The sequence below is a fragment of the Abrus precatorius genome, unplaced genomic scaffold, assembly GCF_003935025.1.
Source record: "Abrus precatorius isolate BTA unplaced genomic scaffold, Abrus_2018 Scaffold3, whole genome shotgun sequence".
Lineage (NCBI taxonomy): Eukaryota > Viridiplantae > Streptophyta > Magnoliopsida > Fabales > Fabaceae > Abrus > Abrus precatorius.
Window position 1 is genome coordinate 20,296,535 of NW_020874373.1, and position 19,441 is coordinate 20,315,975.

General features: G+C 33.6%; 3 protein-coding genes across 6 annotated transcripts; 2 read left to right on the plus strand and 1 right to left on the minus strand.

The window, feature by feature from the left end:
- Positions 1-318: 318 nt before the first annotated feature.
- LOC113861511 (germin-like protein subfamily 1 member 7) lies at positions 319-1,146 on the minus strand. 4 transcript variants are annotated; one of them, XM_027494368.1, is made up of 3 exons: positions 997-1,146; positions 652-875; positions 319-537 (listed from the first exon to the last, which is right to left on the minus strand). In XM_027494368.1, the coding sequence occupies exons 1-3, from the start codon at positions 1,109-1,111 to the stop codon at positions 328-330; spliced, it is 549 nt and encodes a 182-aa protein (XP_027350169.1). In that variant the 5' UTR covers positions 1,112-1,146; the 3' UTR covers positions 319-327. The 4 variants fall into 4 exon arrangements, with proteins under 4 accessions (XP_027350169.1, XP_027350166.1, XP_027350167.1 ...); XM_027494365.1 differs by having other exon boundaries at positions 319-875; XM_027494366.1 differs by having other exon boundaries at positions 319-875; positions 991-1,146.
- Positions 1,147-2,661: 1,515 nt separating this feature from the next.
- On the plus strand, positions 2,662-3,444 carry LOC113861653 (germin-like protein subfamily 1 member 7). Its single transcript, XM_027494614.1, has 2 exons — positions 2,662-2,796; positions 2,897-3,444. The coding sequence occupies exons 1-2, from the start codon at positions 2,682-2,684 to the stop codon at positions 3,442-3,444; spliced, it is 663 nt and encodes a 220-aa protein (XP_027350415.1). The 5' UTR covers positions 2,662-2,681.
- A 14,739-nt stretch (positions 3,445-18,183) lies between these two features.
- On the plus strand, positions 18,184-18,966 carry LOC113861735 (germin-like protein subfamily 1 member 7). Its single transcript, XM_027494736.1, has 2 exons — positions 18,184-18,318; positions 18,419-18,966. Exons 1-2 carry the CDS (start codon positions 18,204-18,206, stop codon positions 18,964-18,966), a joined length of 663 nt encoding a protein of 220 aa, XP_027350537.1. The 5' UTR covers positions 18,184-18,203.
- The last annotated feature ends 475 nt before the right edge of the window (positions 18,967-19,441 follow it).

The following is a 19,441-nucleotide window of genomic DNA, read 5'->3' on the forward strand; positions in this document are numbered from 1 at the left end:
CGTCTTTATTACTTGTTACGATACAGAACCTTTGTAATTTTTATCTAACACACTGACGTGTCATTTCTTGTAAATTAATATAAGCCTAAAATTTATAAAAAAATCTCTTAAAAAAAGAGAGGGGCGAAATGTAGTTCTTTTGTTAAAGCTCAGAAAAAGTGTGTATTGAATCAAAACACACTCCACGTAAACAACTACGTTATATAAGTATGACCCACGTACATTTTATTTATGATAATAGTAATTATTTGAAGAAGGTCAAATACATAAGGTTAACTGAACTCAAATTTCAATAACAAATGTGAGTCAACAGTCCATGTTCCGAAATTAGTTGTTGTCGTACCAGGAATTCTTCTGAAGCTGATCAATTACTTTCTTGTCGACTTGAAAAGCTTTGGAAAGAACTTCAGGAGAAATAGGTGGATTAGCTTTAAACAAAGCATTTGCAATAATTATAGTTCCTGGATTTTGACTGCTAAGACCAGAAATCGCAACAGCATTGCCATATCCCACATTCAGTTGAAAATGGATGAGGCCAATTGGAAACACAAAGACGTCGCCCTTGTTCAACACTTTGGTAAAGAGACGATTATTGTCCTGATTTGATGTGACAAATCCAACATAAAGAGTACCTTCAAGGACTATAAGAATCTCTGTGCCACGAGGGTGTGTGTGGGGAGGGTTCAAACCCTTGGGTGCAAAATCTATGCGAGCCAAAGATATGCCGAGTGTATTTAATCCTGGTAGTTGATCCACAAAGACCGGAGTTACTTGTGAGCCCAATGGGTTGGCAGTGTTCCCAGGTTCCACATGTATGAAGAAATCTTCAGCTTTAACAAGCTTGGGATCTTTGCAGAATTTTCCGTTCACAAATACTGCAAATCATCAACGAGGCAAAGCTTTTTAATTACACTAATTCTGGACGTGATTTTAATATTATAAAGAAACAAACTTAAAATGAGTGTAAGTAGACTTTTGAGGAATGCTTGCACATACCTCCATCAGTTTCATTGATTGCCACACAAAAATCCTGCAGAGGACTGGGGTCATAAGCAGAGGCAAGGGAGGATGCCAAAGCCAAGACAGCAACAAGAAAGTAGACTTGTTTCATTTTTTCCGTAGAACTATTGTAAATGGTTCTGCGTGCGCATGCAATTGCGAGTAAGAATTGATAAATTTAACTCAGGTAAAACTTGCTATTTATAAGGATGAAAGTTGAATTGGTTTTCTGTTTATCTCCTAAGCATAATTAACACTCCATTTGATGATGAACGAGTCCTTAACAACTACATGCGTGCTTGATCAAAGAGTAGACTAAGGAGATGCTTCACAAGAAAAAGCAAACGTTTCAGTAATACCTCGTCCACTTAATCAAAGAGTAGTCGTGACTGTAATATTATTTTATTACGAAAAGCTCGTAAACTAATTCAAAAATGCAGTTTAGACTTTGTCTCAAATTTTCAGACCTGACGGTAACAGTTTACAGTATTTAAACTTATTTTCCGAACCATCTGTTTTTGGCTTTCTGTTACTATTTCAAGTTTAAACATCTTCGTCAAAAGTAGTTGGTGGAATATGGAAATTTTGTAAGAGTTTGGGGTACAATCGGACCATCAATGAATTATTTTTCACACGGTCGCATTTAAGACTCCGGTTGCAATTCGCTGGACATGTTTTCTTACGCCATGGGAAATGGATTTTGTAAGGCAAAATAGAAAACGGTAATTTGAATATTAAGGGGCTGTTTGTTTCACTTCTTAAAAAGAATTGATAAATTTGAAAAATATAGGATAAATAAAATTAGAATTTTGTCAGAATAAGTAGCTAATAATAATAAAATTTTAGAGAAAATGTTAATCAAGGAAAAATCTTAATCTCTGACAACAGTGACAATCGATTCATGGATTTAGATCCTCTACGGCGAAAATTTCAATTAACTTAATTCAGGGACAATCTTAACCATCTATTTTGTCTTTTTTTTAAATAAAGGATTAGATCCAGTCGAGTGATAATGTTATTGCAGATATATATCCTTTTCCATATCGATTCATATAAAGGCCGACGTAACGACAAAAGCGTTTGCAAAGTCAACGAATCGATTTGACCCAATCCTTTAAACGATGTTGTGTCATTAGAATATTACAATAGGGTAAGAAAACAAGTTATACAGAAACAAGTTAAGGCTTTTTCCTTGCTAACATATACAAGTGAGATTTTGACCCTATCTTTGATAAAATAATCCCTATTCCACCAACTACTCATTACGATCGTATCTAAACTACACTATAATTCATAACACGCAGCAAGAAGAAAAAGGTGAGTTTGAAAAAGGGAAAACTATTTAACCACTCTGAAAATTTGAGAAAGAGTCCAAACAGGCCTTGGATTTAACTGATAATAGCTTTCCATTATAAAATAATATGACTGGAACAACTAGTGCGTGTGGAAAGGCAACTTGAAGAGGTAATACTGAAACATTCAAAATATGGAGCATCTCCTTAGTCTACTCTTTGATCAAGCACAAATGCAGTTGCTAAGGAAAGGTTCATCAAATAAATTAAAGAATTAATTGCGTAAGGTAAGAGTAATTTGGCAGCCAATCCTTATAAATAGCTAGCTTCAGTGCTTCACATGATCAAAATTCAATTCAAAACACAATTACTTAAGAAGAATCATTAGAAATGAAGGTTGTCTACTTCCTTGTTGCCACCTTGGCTTTGGCATCCTCTCTTGTCTTTGGATATGACCCCAGTCCTTTACAAGACTTTTGTGTGGCAATCAACGAAACCGATGGTGGTATGTACAAACGTTCCTAACATGTCTTGCTACATAAATTTTAAGATTCTCGTAATAACAAGAACGTATTGTTTAAAAAATGTTCCTTGTTAATTTGCAGTGTTTGTGAATGGAAAATTCTGCAAAGACCCCAAACTTGTGAAGGCTGAAGATTTCTTCAAACATGTGGATCCCGGAAATGCAAACAACCCACTGGGCTCACAAGTGACTCCGGTCTTTGTTGATCAACTACCAGGACTAAACACACTTGGTGTATCTTTGGCTCGCATAGATTTTGCACCTAAGGGTTTAAACCCTCCCCATATTCACCCTCGAGGCACTGAGATCCTTATAGTCCTTGAAGGCACTCTTTTTGTTGGATTTGTCGCCTCTAATCAAAACAATAATCGTCTCTTCACCAAAGTGCTTAATAAGGGTGATGTTTTTGTGTTCCCAATTGGTCTCATTCATTTCCAGCTCAATGTGGGATACGGAAACGCTGTTGCCATTGCTGCTCTCAGTAGCCAAAATCCAGGGCTTATCATTGTTGCAAATTCTTTATTTAAAGCTAATCCACCTATTTCTCCAGAGGTTCTTACTAAAGCGTTCCAGGTAGACAAGAACACAATTGCTTATCTTCAGAAGCAATCTTGGTATGACAACAACTAGTTTCTCAGCATTCATGCTCAATTTATTCTGATGCGATATATCACAACAGTGTTTTGATCACCTCAACCATTTGACCGTTTTCCAAATAGTTAGGGTTATTGTAACAAATAAATTGGATGCGGAGGTTATAATGATATATTATAGTTATGTTTTATTTATTTTGATTAAATACATTGTTATGTTGATTTTATACTAAAGGTTGACTTCCTCCTTACTTTGTCAAATTATATTTTAGTTGGGATATGTTTTCTTATTTATACTAATTTACAAACAAGGAATTCATAATACTTTCCGCGAAAATCAAAATCAAATACATATACCATATTGTACGTATATGATATAGTGTCTTCCTCAACTGCAACACTTTGCCAATTATAATAACATTATTTGCCTTTTTAATATCTTTGGTAATAAGGAATCAAAGTACAAAAGGAAAAATGTATAATATTTCTCGAAATACATACTTGTTTATGATGGTTTTTGTTTTCAATAAATAAATAAATTTAAGGGTTCGTTTCATGCATGAAATCAAAATTGACATTTAGAATTATAATTTTAATTCCAATTTCATCATAATTGGAATTGATTTAGAATTACAATTTTATGTTTGACATATTCAAGGAATTAAAATGTAGAATTAAAATTTTAAGTTCGAAATCAAATTCTACGCTTACATAATAGTAAAATATTGCAAAGCTAAAAAAAATCTCATTTAATAACACTTAATTGATTATAACAATTTTATCCGTTTTATGATATAATTGCGAAAACCTTCGACTATGTCTTTGTCACACTGTACAATTAATTTCTAATATTTTCTACGACATCTAACAATTCAAGAAAAGTATTAAACAATTTATTATACAATTAACATAAACAATTTGCAGTAAGCGCGTAATAGTAATATGATACAATAACGTAAATATATTAAACGTCTAACAAATGTGAAAAATGAGAAAGAAAGAAAGAAGAAGACGTAAAAGAAAAATAGGAAACAAATGTAAAAAAAGAAGAAAGAAAGAATAAAAAGCATAAAAGAAAAATAGGAAGAATAAGAGGAAGAGGAATAGAAAAAAATTACTTTTATTAATAATCAATGTAAAACGAGAAAGAAGATAATAGAGGAAAAATGAGAGAACATATAAAAGAAGTTGTATTAATAATCAATGTTAGAATAAAGCTAAAAATAGATGAAAATACAGAGCATAAGTAAAAGAAGAAAGATGCATAGGGGAAAGAGGGAATAAAGAAGAGAAAGAAAGCATTGGGAAAGAAACAAGAACTACGAAGATGAGGGAGAGAAGATACGCGAGAGTGTATTTGTGAATTATGATATTAGGAATTCAAATTCCTAGGGTGCAGTAGGAATTGAAGTGAGTCAAATTTAGTTATAATATAATTTCATAGAATTGGTCCATGGAATCATTATCTCAATTCCAAATAGACATCCAAACATGATAATTAGAATTCCTAAGCCTAATTCCAATTCTAACGTCCAATTCCATACTCAATTCTATATGCTAAACATACACAGAATAATCTGTGTTTGAATTTTAGATTCTTTTAATGAATTCTTTATTAATGTGATTTTAGAAAACAAATTAATGAAGATAAGTGGATGGCATTAATTTGAATGAGAAATAGAAAAAGAAAAAGAAGAACAATCATAAAGAAATAAAAATAAATAAAGAAATATAAAAAACAATCTTAATAAAAAAAATTACAATAAACAAAAAGTGTAGCTTAAAATGAGACTATATTTATAAAAAAAAAAAACCAAAATACTAAAGTAACTTTCTATGGACACAGCTAAACCTTATCGTTTCTTTTACATGATTTTTTCATAAATACTAATAAACGGCTTCTAACATGTCAAACTTAACATTTTTACACTTCTTTTATCATCTTTGAAACCTTTAGATTTAAATACTCCAATTCGCTAATATTCACTATCCATAATGGGCCAGGTCAGCAAGTTGACTGGCTCAATCTCATTGCATTTAACTACGATTTTATTTTTCAAAGTCCTTGTCCCATCTTTGCCAAGTTACAATTACCTCTAAAATTAAATTTAACCCTTGAGTATGACTTTAAATTTTAAATAATGATTCATATACTTTTATTGTATATTTATTTTAGAATAAAAAACGTGTATATTGCATAGACTATTAACTAATTTTAGTTTTATAATAAGGCGTTTCTACAATAACTTCTTATGTTCCTTCTTTTGATCTACTTTCATTACATCATTTTTCCATTTTTTTTATACTTGTTTTGCTTTTATCAAACGGTTCCATTTTCGTTCATTTTCATTTTCGTTATATTGTACAAATGAATTTAAATGGCTTCCTTAAGAAAGGGTCATTTTCAATCCCAGAGCAATGAACATGTATGTTCTAGAACATCGTAAAACTCGCAATCTTCACTAAAATGCAGGTTCTAATGATGTTAATCACTAGAATAGAACCCACGTACCTATATCTAGCCATTTAAATGTAATATTGTTCCTCTAGTGAAGTTTAGATGAAATGCACGTAGTGTTGTGGGGATAAGAGTGGATTAATAATGGGTAAAGTATGGATAGGGTATTATAATACCCATTTTTATACCTGCATTTTTTAAAAATACCTATATTTAGTCTCATACCAACGTGGGTAGTAATTTTAATCCTCATATGCATATCCTTTGTGAGTATCTTAGAGCTTGGCTTCTTGTTTTCATTTCTATGTTTTCTATTTCATCTCTTCTCAAAGAGTATTCCACTTTATAAGGTGTAGCATGATTTTATCCTTTGGACCACCCATTTTCACTCTCTCCTTCATTGAACTTGTCTTTTGAGGTAAGGAGAGCTCTACCTCATTACTAAGAACATGGTATGTTTGTGCTCATGAAAATGTTGTGAGCGTGATTATGTATATATATCTTGGATGAAAACATGTTTTTTTTGTGATGGAGAATGTGTATGACCTTTATTTTGAGCATATATGTATGTGTGTTGTGGACTGAGTCCAGAAGTGACCAACCTTTGACAATGATGGATTGATGTATGATATAATAATGAACTAGAACAAAATAGAGAGATGAAAGGATGAATAATATGTTAATAGAAAATAATGAGTTCAGGTTATGATGACTAATGAAAGGAATAGAGCCAGAATGAAAAACATAGAAATAAAATGGGAAGTATGAAAGGAGAAATAAAATGAGAAAGGTAAATTGTTAGGACGAGTGTAGATAGTTCAGAGGTACACTAGAAGTGCGGAAGATGGGGGCAATTTGAAAAATCCTACGAAAATGAGGGTGGTGGAGCTTTCTTGAATTACGCATAACAACTGAGAGTAAGAGCACTACAAGCCTCACACTTATTTCCTGACTTAAACTCTTGACCATGTTTTTGCTGAATATTATTCCATTCTTATCTTTGCAACACAATGCTACGCGCATTTCATCTAATCTTCACGAGAGGAACAATATTATGTTTTACATAGTAAGATCAATTGCAATGGTAAATTTTAATTTCGATTAAGGGGTTTATTAATTGGTCGACACGCGGGTCAAAGATTAATGAGAGGGATGTGACTGAATATGTGGCTAGATGCCTAACTTGCCAGAAGGCGAAGGTAGAACACTAGCGTCCACCTGGCTTGTTACAGCTGTTGGAGATCCCTGAGATCCCACCCACAGACTGACGGCCAGATCGATCTAAGTATTCAGTCCTACTGGAGGACTTACTGAGGGCTTGTGTGCTCGATCAGCAGGGGACTTGGGAGGAATGCCTGCCATTGGTAGAGTTTACTTATAATAACAGTTACCATGCTAGTATTGGGATGGCGCCATTTGAGGCTTTGTATAGGCAGAGGTGCAGAACATCGTTGTGTTGGTATGAAACTGGGGAAACGGTTCTGTGTGCGCCGGATATGATTCAAAAGCAAAACGAACAGATCAAAATGATCAGAGAGAACATGAAGGCTGCCCAAGATCGACAGAAGAGTTATTATGATAATAGGAGGAAGCCTTTGGAGTTTTAGGTGGGTGACTATGTGTTTTTGAAGGTCTCACTTGTGACCAGAGTTAGGAGAGCTCTAAAATCTCAGAAGCTATCTCTTAAGTTCATTGGGCCATTCGAAGTGCTGAGTAGAATTGGTCCTGCTGCATACTGAATAGCGTTGCCTCCGAATCTCTTGAATCTACATCTGGTGTTCCATGTGTCACAACTCAGGCAATATGTGCCGGATCCTTCGCATGTGATTGATCTTGACTCGGTCCAAGTGAGAGAAGACTTGTCATATGACGTGCATCCTGTAAGGATAGCGGATCACCGTGTTAAACAGCTGAAGGGAAAGGAGATCTCATTGGTGAAGGTAATATGGAGCTCGAGTGATGAAGGAGATGCCACATGTGAAACGGAGAGTACGATGAGAGAGTTGTACTTGGAATTGTTTGTGTAATTTGTGCATGTTGAATTGAATTTTGGAGACGAAATTCCCTAAAGGAAGGGAGAGTTGTAACGCTCCAAATTTTGTAATATTAATTATTATTGATATATGTATATGGATATGTGTGTGTCTATATATATATATATAACTAGATTGGATTGATTGGGCTGAAAATAGGCTAAGTATGGATGCTACTACAAGGCATTCTCACTGTAGCGAGAGGATTCTTGCTGTAGCGAGAGGCCCTTGGGCATGAGGCATGAAACTGTGCCTTTCTCACTATAGCGACAGGATTCTTACTGCAGCGAGAGGGCACTGGGAGAGAAGGATGAAACTGTCGTCTTGTCACTGTAGCAAGAGGTCTCTCACTGTAGCGACAAAGCCACAGTTTGGGCTGCATTTCTGGGTGCAGTTTTGCTGTAGCGAGATTCTGCAGAAATCAGGGTGCAATTTCGTCTAAGATTTTTGCTGTACAGACAAGAAGCATCGTTGCAGCGAGAGTGTGTCGCTATAGCGACAATGTCGTGACCAGAGGGGTTTAGGGATTGGGATTTCATTTCCTTATTTTCCTTCCAAATCTCTTCGATTCTCTCGACCTAAAACCCTATTCTATCGATTAAATTGCCTCCAGAGCCGTTCGGGAGCAGGATTGAAGGTTGAATCCGTGTGAGGAACGCTTGGAGGTGAGTTTTAATGGTTAGGGTTTTCGTTTTTTATCCCCTTTCTCTGTTTCCGTGAGTTCCTTGGGTTCTCATGGAATTCTTCCATGTATTTGGCTAAAATTCGTGTGGGGAGCACTTCCATAGTTGAATTCGAGTGTGGGTCTTCAATCTAAGGTAAGGGAGAGGAGGACTCTACTGTATCTCTTTGGGTTTGATTGTCGTGTATTGTGATGAATATTGCAATGTAGTTGAGATAAAGGGTAGGAAATATGTATTTGATGAAAATTGCTACGTGTTGTGAGGTGTGATAGCATGTGGAAACCCGTGATGCGTGATTTTGTTATGTGAGTATGCCAATACTTGATGAATAAGGAATATAAATGTGAACTATGTTGAAAATATTGTGTGTATTGTTGAAATGAATTATGTTATAAATACATGTAGGCAGAGAACAATTATTATGAACATATGTGGGCCTAAGGGCCGTGTAATATGAACGAATATAGGCTTTGTGCCATGTACTGTAAAATGAATGAGGGCCTAGTGCCGTGTATTATGCATGATTGTGGGGTTTATGCCGTATACTGAGAATGAATATTGCAATGTGTGTGAATGGGGCGTGATTAACGCTGGTGTAACGTGCTTTGAATGGTTCAGTGATACACTGGGGGTGTGGAAGATGAGAACAGTAGAAATACCTTGGGGAAGAGGGAGTGATGGTGATACCGACAATGGGAGCGGGTACACCACGGGTCACACACTTTCTTCCTAACTAGACCTCTGATCACTACCTTTGCTGAGAGGATAAATGTACTTAAGTTTGAGCCTTTAGATGCTAGAGAGAAAAACATATGTGCACGGTTGCATGTTGAACAATAGTGAAATTTTCTATTCTAAGAGATAGGTGTAACACTGATGAATCCATATTTTAATAAATTTTTATTAGCCTTTTCAATATTCTTTAATATAAAAAAACAAACTTAGAAAGTGTAAATAAGGTGAAATTTTCATTTATGTCAAATATCATAGGTTTTATTAATTTTTGGTTTATTTACATTGATTTACATAGATATAATTTGCAATTTGATCATTTGAATAATTGTGCAGGAATTTCTAGACTTATTCTATGGATTTTTTAGCCTTTGAAAAAATTTGAGGTAAAAGTGACCACTTTCAGAAGTGATAGTAGACACTACAACAAGCTAGATCCAGAGGGCAAATCAAAGTGACCACTTTCAGAAGTAATAGTGAACACTACAGAGAACCCAGATTGCACTAGACCTACGCGTAGCTACTATTAGAAGTGATAATGACAACTACAGCAAGAGCCAAACTCACGCAGACCTGCGCGTAGTTACTTTGACTCACCATAGTAGCTACGCGCACTGTGCATAACCACTATCATTTGCCAAACTGACAACTACAGAGAGGGAATGACAGATCTGAAGGTTGCCGGTAGCTACTATCACTTATGATAGTAGCTACTATGGACAACACCTACTTCACCATAAATAGATTTTTGAAAATTAGGGTAAGGAGATTTTTACACTTTTAGATTTTTTCCATTTTGAGGAACATTTGTAGAGCTTAGGTCAGCCTTGGGTGGCAGCCAAGAACCCAACCTAGGGTTTGATTTACTTTTCTCTTTACTTTCCTTTGATTTTTACATTCATGTCATTGAATTCTCTTTACTTTCATCTGGTATTTGTGAGACCCATCCTTATGGAGGGCTAAACCTTTTATAATTCTTAGTGAGTTCAATTGGATTCAAGAATTCTTGGGTTATGAATGTTAATACAATTCCCTTTCCTTCATGGATTTCTTTTTCCCAATTTTTTAATTGAATTAATGGTTGAATGAGAGGGACATTGCGTAATTAACCCTAATTCATTTTAATGAGATTCTAAACTTGAATTGCTTAATTCTGGGTTTATTTCTAAGGTTGCTTAATCTTGAAAAAAGGGATTAGAGTCCATTGAATTTCTTAAATTCGTACGGGATTTTAAGGTTGATTCTCGCTTGTTGAATTAACCTTATTGTGAGGTATCGTAGGAAAACAGGGTGCTCTTTGGACCTTCCTCGCTAAGGTGAGAATACCTCTTGCTCAGGCGAGGATATCAGAAAAACCACTGTTTGGTTATCTCACTTAAGCGGGGAAGAGCTCGCTCAAGCATGGATGTACTTGCTCAAGCGAGATCGCGCAGGTTTAAAGGGTATTTAAGATCATATGCGTTCAGAAATTTCATTTTTCACCAAAACTACCTCTCCTTCTCTGATCGCTCTGTTCTCTCCCTTCCCCATCCCAGGGAAAGCTTCCAATACCTCTGAATCTCTGCTAGATCTAAGCTCAAACGTTCGTCCCACTCAGATCCAAGTAAATTTTTGGAGTCTAGCCTTCGAATCTAGTTCCTATTTCTCTGCTCTTTCCTCTTTTAATCGTAATCTATTCTGTGATGTCAAAAAGAACTCTAGTTCTTGGGAAGTGTGATAGTCATATTTTAGTACATCTTTCTCTCCATGTTTTTGGTTTAATTGTGCTTCATTAGTGCATTATTTTGATGTGTTAGTTTAGATTTGTGTTAGTAAGTAATTTAGAATTTAAATATAAATCTTTCTTAATTCTCACCATAATTTCTTATTTTGACACAGTTTCTTGCAAAGACCATATCTGGAGCTACACTACTCGGAATTGGACAAAATTGGTGTCCCTGGAAATATAACACAGAGATCTACAACTTCTCTGTTGGGAGAAAAGCCTAGTTCGAGCATCTTCAAGTCCAAAATTGCGTCACAATGTTGCAGCCCTGCACTAAAATTTTCAGAATTTGATTGTATTGTTGATTTTACTTAGTTAGAGAGTTGGGTCTTAATTAAGCCCAATTATTATGTCTTTTACTTAGTTAGGTGTTTAGGAAACTCATTAGGGAGTTGGACCTTAATTAAGCCTAATTATTTTATCTTTAAATAGAGGTTATGACTCTATGTACGAATCCTTGTTTTTCTTTTCCCGTAATTTTTTTTAGAATTACAAGTCTTTATTTTAAATTCTTTCCTTTATTTTCGTCTCTCTACCTTCCATCTTTTCATATTTTCTGGTTTTGGCCGAAGCAAACATGATCATGAAGCAAGGCTAATCCATCAATCGGTTCAAGGTTTCAAGAACAACATTGCGTTTGAGTTTCGGGTTAGGTTCTATCGAATTCGCACTTTTCCTCCTCTTTTCTGATTAGGATAATTACGTTTTTCATGATATTGATTTTTTGTTTGCATTCTAAACAGAGAATGAGAATTTCAAATTTGAAATAAATGAATTCACCTAATTCAATAAATCAATTGTTCTAAATTTTGTTAAAGCATTGGATTTGCGATTGCAGTTCTTGTTTTGATGAAATTCATAATCTAGATTTAGATTTTGGGTTATTAATGTCGTATTGAATTAGTGTTGATTGGAAATTCGTTGGAATTATATTCGTGTAACAATGAGAATTGCGTTGTAGTGATTGAGATCTTGATTTGGTTGAATTTCATATTTCGTTTCGTTATAATTATTCCTTGTTCTTTTCTTTTCTATTGTTTACAATTTAATTCAAAATAATCCTTCTTTAAGCTAATCTGAAATCACATGATGGAACCAGAAACAGAATGTATCTTATGTCCTTGTGAGATTACCTAGGTTTACTCCTTGTATTGCAAAATTTTTAAGAAAATCTAGTTTGTTTGATACCATTGCGACGTGGTTATCAAAGTGTTACCGGTTGAGACGTGGAGTTTCTCCCTAGAGCCAACGAAAAACTTAGTTCTCAGGCCCATTTCCATGTAAAGGGAGTATTCTCGAGCCTTAGTTTTATTTCTATATGTAGTGACCCATGAGAATTCGAGTAACCTATTTTAGGAATAATCTATAAATTTTTATGAAACTATATTGTAAAAGTAGATTTTTAGTATAAAGGAAGGTTTTGGGTTTATTTGAAATTAATAGAATTTAATTTTTAGCAAAATGTCATGGGCTAGAACATCATTAAGAAGTTTTATGGCTAAGTTATTTGAGATGTACATGAGTTGAGTAATAAAAGGTAGAGAATATTGAACTTTAGGTCAGAAGACTCTATTGAGACTGCAAAAATATGACCTCTGGTAAATTATTATGGAAATTGCACTATTTGAGCTGAGTCCGACCCCAGCATGTTGTGTGTTAATATTTTATAAATATTTGTTGACACGATAGAACATGATGATTGTGCTAAATTGTATGATAATGTGTTATTATTTGAGGTTATGTACTGAAATAATAGAATATGATGGTTGTATGAATTTGATGAAGTTTAGTTGGTACTGGGAAGATTTGATGTATTAATATGTGAATTAGAATTAGTTGAGATATGCAAATTACTGAATATGTTTTGATTAATCAAATGATAAGAAAGGAGATAGAGAATATGATGGTGAATAGGGATGTATGAGCATGACTCTTAGGAAATTGTGTAATATAAAAAATGATGATATGTGTGGAGGAAAGAAATAGGAATACTAGTACGTGTTTTACAAATACACCAATTGATGAGATTATGGTATATGTGTTATCGACAGGTGAGATTATAACACATAGGTTGTAATACATCAATTAATGTGGTTGCAACATATATATTAGAACAATATAAGATGATATGCCACGATTAAGATATGGTATGGGCTATGAATATCCACGTTGTATCTGTGTGTGGTTTAGCTTACCATCGATTATCTATGCTGTGTAAGTCCTTCGTAACTAGGGATAATACGTTGGCAGCGATTTAGAGTTCCGAGAGTACCAGGAGTATTGTTGAATTGATAGAATATTTGGATTTGATATGGATAAAGTGGCACAAAGTTATGGAATGGATAATGATATTTGGCAAAGTGTAAAGTGATGTACCTTCTTGTTTTATTATTGTATGTTTAATTGAGAAGTTAAGTTTTGAATGAAATTGATATGGATGGAATTAACTATCTTTAAATAACAAAAGAAGTTAGGTTATATGTGTGAACTAGAAGAAATAGGAATCCCTGTGCTTTAGATATAAGTGACAAACCAATTTGTTAGAAAATGGAATGTTCCTAATTTATTATATGTGATTTTGAAAATACTTTTTTGTATTGATTTCATTATCTTATAAATTAAGAATTTTAGTGGGCAAGGGATACTCACTCTTACAACTATTTTTCAAATAAAGAAGATTGATCTGTTTTAGGCTCATACTCGCAAGGAATGGTAGGAAGGAAACTATTCTACAAAAATTTAGTTTATTTTGGAGGACTGTAATAATATTATTGACTAAATTTTTATTCAAAGTTATTTACCCTATGTAATTATATTGATGGAAGTAATTAATTTGGAGTTAAAAACTTTGATAAATTTATTGTGAAGGATGATTAGAAAATATATGTATAATAGTTAGTGACTAATTGTTAATATAACATTTCAGCTTATCTTTAAATGTGTATGAATTGAAGTTCTAAAATCTTATCCTATTTTAGTAATTCAAAACTTACATGCACAAAGATTTCTTATATACTTATTGATCTTTTACCTATTTTACTTAATAATTGATGATACTTCTATATTTATATAGAAGAAATCATTTAAATAAATATTAGGGTGTTACAATAGGTATTGCATGTAACTTTGGGTTTGTGGGCTGAAAGCAGTATAAATTTCTAGTGTTAGTTTTTTTTTTAAGGTTCTTTCTTTATTTTATAAAATAAATGTTACATATCTTTATTATCTTAAATATATAAAATATATTTAAAGTTTTTTATTTAATTACTAGAAAGATTTATAAGAATAAAAAAATATAAAAAATAAAATATTCGGAAGTTACATTATATATCTTGGCAATTAATGCATTCCAATGTTTATCCTCTAGTACGCTAGTCTTGGTTGAGTATCGGGAAACAAGTTACGAATATACGTTATAATTTGGGCTTGAAATAAAAGCTTTTTATTTTTTGAATTTATTTAATTTTTTTATAAATTACATGTATTTTTTTATAAAAGATAATTTTATTTAAGTTAAATAAAATTGTTATGAATAATAAAACTCTATTTTTATAAAAAATTTAATATAGTGGAATTATGTAAAACTTAAACTCAAAATTACATATTAAACCAAAATGCTTTATAAAAGAGTCTTTAATAAATAATTCTTTTCATAACTAGAAATAAGTTAATTAAAGGAAAAATAAAAAACAAATTTTGGTTGCTAATCAGTTTTTCAAAATTTAACAACCAATCCTCTCTCTCTTTCTATGTATATACACACACTCGGCCACAAGTTGAGGTTGATCTTTTGATCACAGGTTTTATCGATGTGGCAATGGCGACTTCTTCTCACCGCCACTGCACACATCACCTTCTTCTATCATGATAGCCACCACGTTTACATGTCTTACAACGATGGTGCAATGTCATTGTAACAAATTCCAAAACCAACCTTGTAATGCTCCGAATTTTATAATATTAATTATTGTTATTTATATAAATCTAAATATATATTCATGTGTGTATTTTTATATATATGTTGTGAATATGTATATATATATATATATATATATATCTGTTGAAATGGGCTAAGTGCCTAAGTGCAGGGCGTGTTACTTGGCTATTCTCGCTGCAGCAAGAGGGCCCTGGTAGGAAGGATCAGAACTGTCGCCTTCTCGCTGTAGCGAGAGAGCGACAGTTTGGGATGCATTTTTGGGAGCAGTCTCGCTGTAGCAAGATTTTGCAGAAACCAGGATGCAATTTCGTCTGAGATTTTCGCTGTGGCGACAAAGAGCGTCGCTGCAGCGAGAAATTCTTGCTGTAGCGAGAGTATCGTGATCTGAGGGGTTTTAAAAGGGGGTTTTGGGATTTGAGATTCATTTCTCAAATTCCCACCTAAATCTCTTCAATCCTCTCGACCCAAAGCCCTATTCCACCGATTAATTGTCTCCACAGCCATTCGGGAGCTTGATTGAAGGTTGAATTTGTGTGGGGAACGCTTGGAGGTGAGTTTTCATGGTTAGCGTTTCAATTTTTCATTCCCTTTCTCTGTTTTCGTGGTTTCCCTGGGTTCTCATGGAATTTCTCCATGTGTTTAGGAAGAAATCTGTGAGGGGGAGCACTTCTTGGTGGATTTAGCATAAGGGACGTCAATCCACGGGAAGTGGAGACTTTATCTATCTCAAATGTGTTGTAATTCTTGTGTGTTTTGTTAATTAATGCAATGTGGTTGAGATAAAGAGTAGGAAGTGTGTGTTTGATTGAAATTGGTGTGCCATGTGATGTATGTTGAAATAGTTAGGCCCCGTGGGGGTGATTGTGTGTGATAGAAAGCTAGTGATTGGTAAATTAATGTTATTGTGAATGAATGAAGGCTATGTGCCGTATACTGTGGATAAAATGTGGGCTATGTGCCGTGTACTGTGAATTGAATATAGGCTGTGTGTCGTGTACAAGCATGAATATTGCGTGCGTGAATGAAATGTATGTGAATGGGGCGTGTAGCGCCGTTGTAATGTGCTGTGAATGGTTCAGCGATACACTAGGGGTGTGGAAGATGAGGACGGTAGAAATACCTTGGGGAAGAGGGAGTGGTGTTGTTCGCAATCTACACTAGCAAGTGCACTAGGATTGCAGCAAGTAATGAGTAAATTTAAGATCCAAATGTCGTCTCCACAGGGAATTTAGGTTTCAAATACCACTTCATAGAATTATAACCATTTAAGCTTTTTCGAAATTGGAAAGAGAGTAGTAACATGTAATAACAGCAAACTAGAACAATTAAAAGTAAAATGAACTTGCAGAAAACAGAACAATGAACACACAGTTATGTGATAAAAGAGAAAGAAACCATAGCTAAGGAATTGCTTCACCAAAACTCCAATGTTTAATCAATAAAGTTCTGAATTAACAAGCAATTGGAAAGAATGACAATCAGTTTCACATTGTATTATTCAGAGGTTAATTCCTTAACTCAGTGAACCTAACATTCAATTAAACCATTCTAATTCCTTAGATCTGATTCAATTCAATATTGCTTTAAGTGTAAGAAACCAAAAGATTGCAAGATCAAAGTTCCTTATCCCTAAGAAAACTATAATCTCGGTGATTGGTTCAGATCTGAAGAACAAATTCAATTTTCATTGACAAGAGTTCCTCTGCAATTAGTTAATCAAATTTCCATTCAATTTCCACGTGAAGTTCAGAATCAATCACTCAATCTATTCCAAAACTTGAAATTCAGATCCAAATCAATTCAACATGTTTGTTTCAGATCTACAATCCCTAACCTTAATTATTAGCTATGTGCTGCACAGGCTCGTGTTATTTCCTTCAGAGCTTATTTTCTCTTGCTATTTTCACATTCACATGTATATTCACATTTTGTTTTTTTCAAGAGAATGCATATGATACAAATGGACTTCATAATAACTTGAAGCGAAACATAATAGTAGTACTATTTTCCTAGTAAATGGACTTAATCTTGCTATCTAATTAATTTTGAACCTTTTTTTTAAAAAAAAATAAATTATTAAAATAATACTTTTTTAAAACATTTTTCTTGCTTTATTTTTTAATTAATTTTTTTTTTGTAGAAGATAGAAAACTACAAAACACTAGTCACAATCCTTACAAATATGTCATATACCAAATATATTATAATTACTTGAAGATATAAAAAAATTTATACTTACAGTGCACTAATATAGCATTTTATAACCTTAATTATTAGCTATGTGCTGCACAAACTCGTGTTATTTCCTTCAGAGCTTATTTTCATGATTTTAATTAATTATCGATAAGAAATTATACGGTGATGTATATTTTAAATTTTTAAAGAATTGATTTAATACCATATTAAATTTTCAATGGATTAATTTAAAAGCAAAACCTTTAGAAGAGTAAATACTGACGGTTTATTTTAATTAATATGGTGACAAAAAATTATTAAAATATTAATATGGTGACAAAAATTTAAAACACCAAATTAAGATTCTTTTCTAAATTATAGAATGCATTTCACACTCACAAGGATATATTAAAAGGTATTCAAATTCTAAATTAAAATGTATTTCTAAATTAATTATTTTGATTTTTGTTTGAATATAATTACCTCTTAATCTCTATAACGGACTCACTGGTCTCTTTTAAAACAAGTAAATGCTTCGTCATTTAAAATTACCCTTTAAACCCAAAGTTAAGGCTTTGGCCTTGCAAACATAAACAAGTGAGATTTTTGACCCAGTCTCTGATAAAATAATCCCTATTGCTCCAAACTGCTTATGACGATCGTGTCTAAGCTAATTTAACCACTCTGAAAATTTGAGAAAGAGTCTAAACAGACCTTGGATTTAGATGATAATAGCTTTCCATTATAAAATAATTTTAAAGGAGCAACTAGTGCGTGGAAAGGCAACTGGAAGAGGTAATACTGAAACATTCAAAATATGGAGCATCTCCTTAGTCTACTCTTTGATCAAGCACAAATGCAGTTGCTAAGGAAAGGTTCATCAAATAAATTAAAGAATTAATTGCGTAAGGTAAGAGTAATTTGGCAGCCAATCCTTATAAATAGCTAGCTTCAGTGCTTCACATGATCAAAATTCAATTCAAAACACAATTACTTAAGAAGAATCATTAGAAATGAAGGTTGTCTACTTCCTTGTTGCCACCTTGGCTTTGGCATCCTCTCTTGTCTTTGGATATGACCCCAGTCCTTTACAAGACTTTTGTGTGGCAATCAACGAAACCGATGGTGGTATGTACAAACGTTCCTAACATGTCTTGCTACATAAATTTTAAGATTCTCGTAATAACAAGAACGTATTGTTTAAAATATGTTCCTTGTTAATTTGCAGTGTTTGTGAATGGAAAATTCTGCAAAGACCCCAAACTTGTGAAGGCTGAAGATTTCTTCAAACATGTGGATCCCGGAAATGCAAACAACCCACTGGGCTCACAAGTGACTCCGGTCTTTGTTGATCAACTACCAGGACTAAACACACTTGGTGTATCTTTGGCTCGCATAGATTTTGCACCTAAGGGTTTAAACCCTCCCCATATTCACCCTCGAGGCACTGAGATCCTTATAGTCCTTGAAGGCACTCTTTTTGTTGGATTTGTCGCCTCTAATCAAAACAATAATCGTCTCTTCACCAAAGTGCTTAATAAGGGTGATGTTTTTGTGTTCCCAATTGGTCTCATTCATTTCCAGCTCAATGTGGGATACGGAAACGCTGTTGCCATTGCTGCTCTCAGTAGCCAAAATCCAGGGCTTATCATTGTTGCAAATGCTTTATTTAAAGCTAATCCACCTATTTCTCCAGAGGTTCTTACTAAAGCGTTCCAGGTAGACAAGAACACAATTGCTTATCTTCAGAAGCAATCTTGGTATGACAACAACTAGTTTCTCAGCATTCATGCTCAATTTATTCTGATGCGATATATCACAACAGTGTTTTGATCACCTCAACCATTTGACCGTTTTCCAAATAGTTAGGGTTATTGTAACAAATAAATTGGATGCGGAGGTTATAATGATATATTATAGTTATGTTTTATTTATTTTGATTAAATACATTGTTATGTTGATTTTATACTAAAGTTTGACTTCCTCCTTACTTTGTCAAATTATATTTTAGTTGGGATATGTGTTCTTATTTATACTAATTTACAAACAAGGAATTCATAATATTTTATGTGAAAATTAAAATCAAATACATATACCATATTGTACGTATATGATATAGTGTCTTTCTCATCTGCAACACTTTGCAAATTATAATTGTACTAGATAAAGACCAACTCAGTCCTACTTATAGTGAAAGGAAACCGAGTACCTATTCGGCCTAGGTGACTGGATATCCATTGTCATGATTATA

Coding starts and splice junctions, on each gene's coding strand:
- LOC113861511 (XM_027494366.1), bottom strand. CDS start 1,111: ATGAAACAAGTCTACTTTCTTGTTGCTGTCTTGGCTTTGGCATCCTCC. Junction 876..990: donor TGAAACTGATGGAGGTATGT/GCAAGCATTCCT, acceptor GATGATTTGCAG/TATTTGTGAACGGAAAATTC.
- LOC113861735 (XM_027494736.1), top strand. CDS start 18,204: ATGAAGGTTGTCTACTTCCTTGTTGCCACCTTGGCTTTGGCATCCTCT. Junction 18,319..18,418: donor AATCAACGAAACCGATGGTG/GTATGTACAAAC, acceptor GTTAATTTGCAG/TGTTTGTGAATGGAAAATTC.
- LOC113861653 (XM_027494614.1), top strand. CDS start 2,682: ATGAAGGTTGTCTACTTCCTTGTTGCCACCTTGGCTTTGGCATCCTCT. Junction 2,797..2,896: donor AATCAACGAAACCGATGGTG/GTATGTACAAAC, acceptor GTTAATTTGCAG/TGTTTGTGAATGGAAAATTC.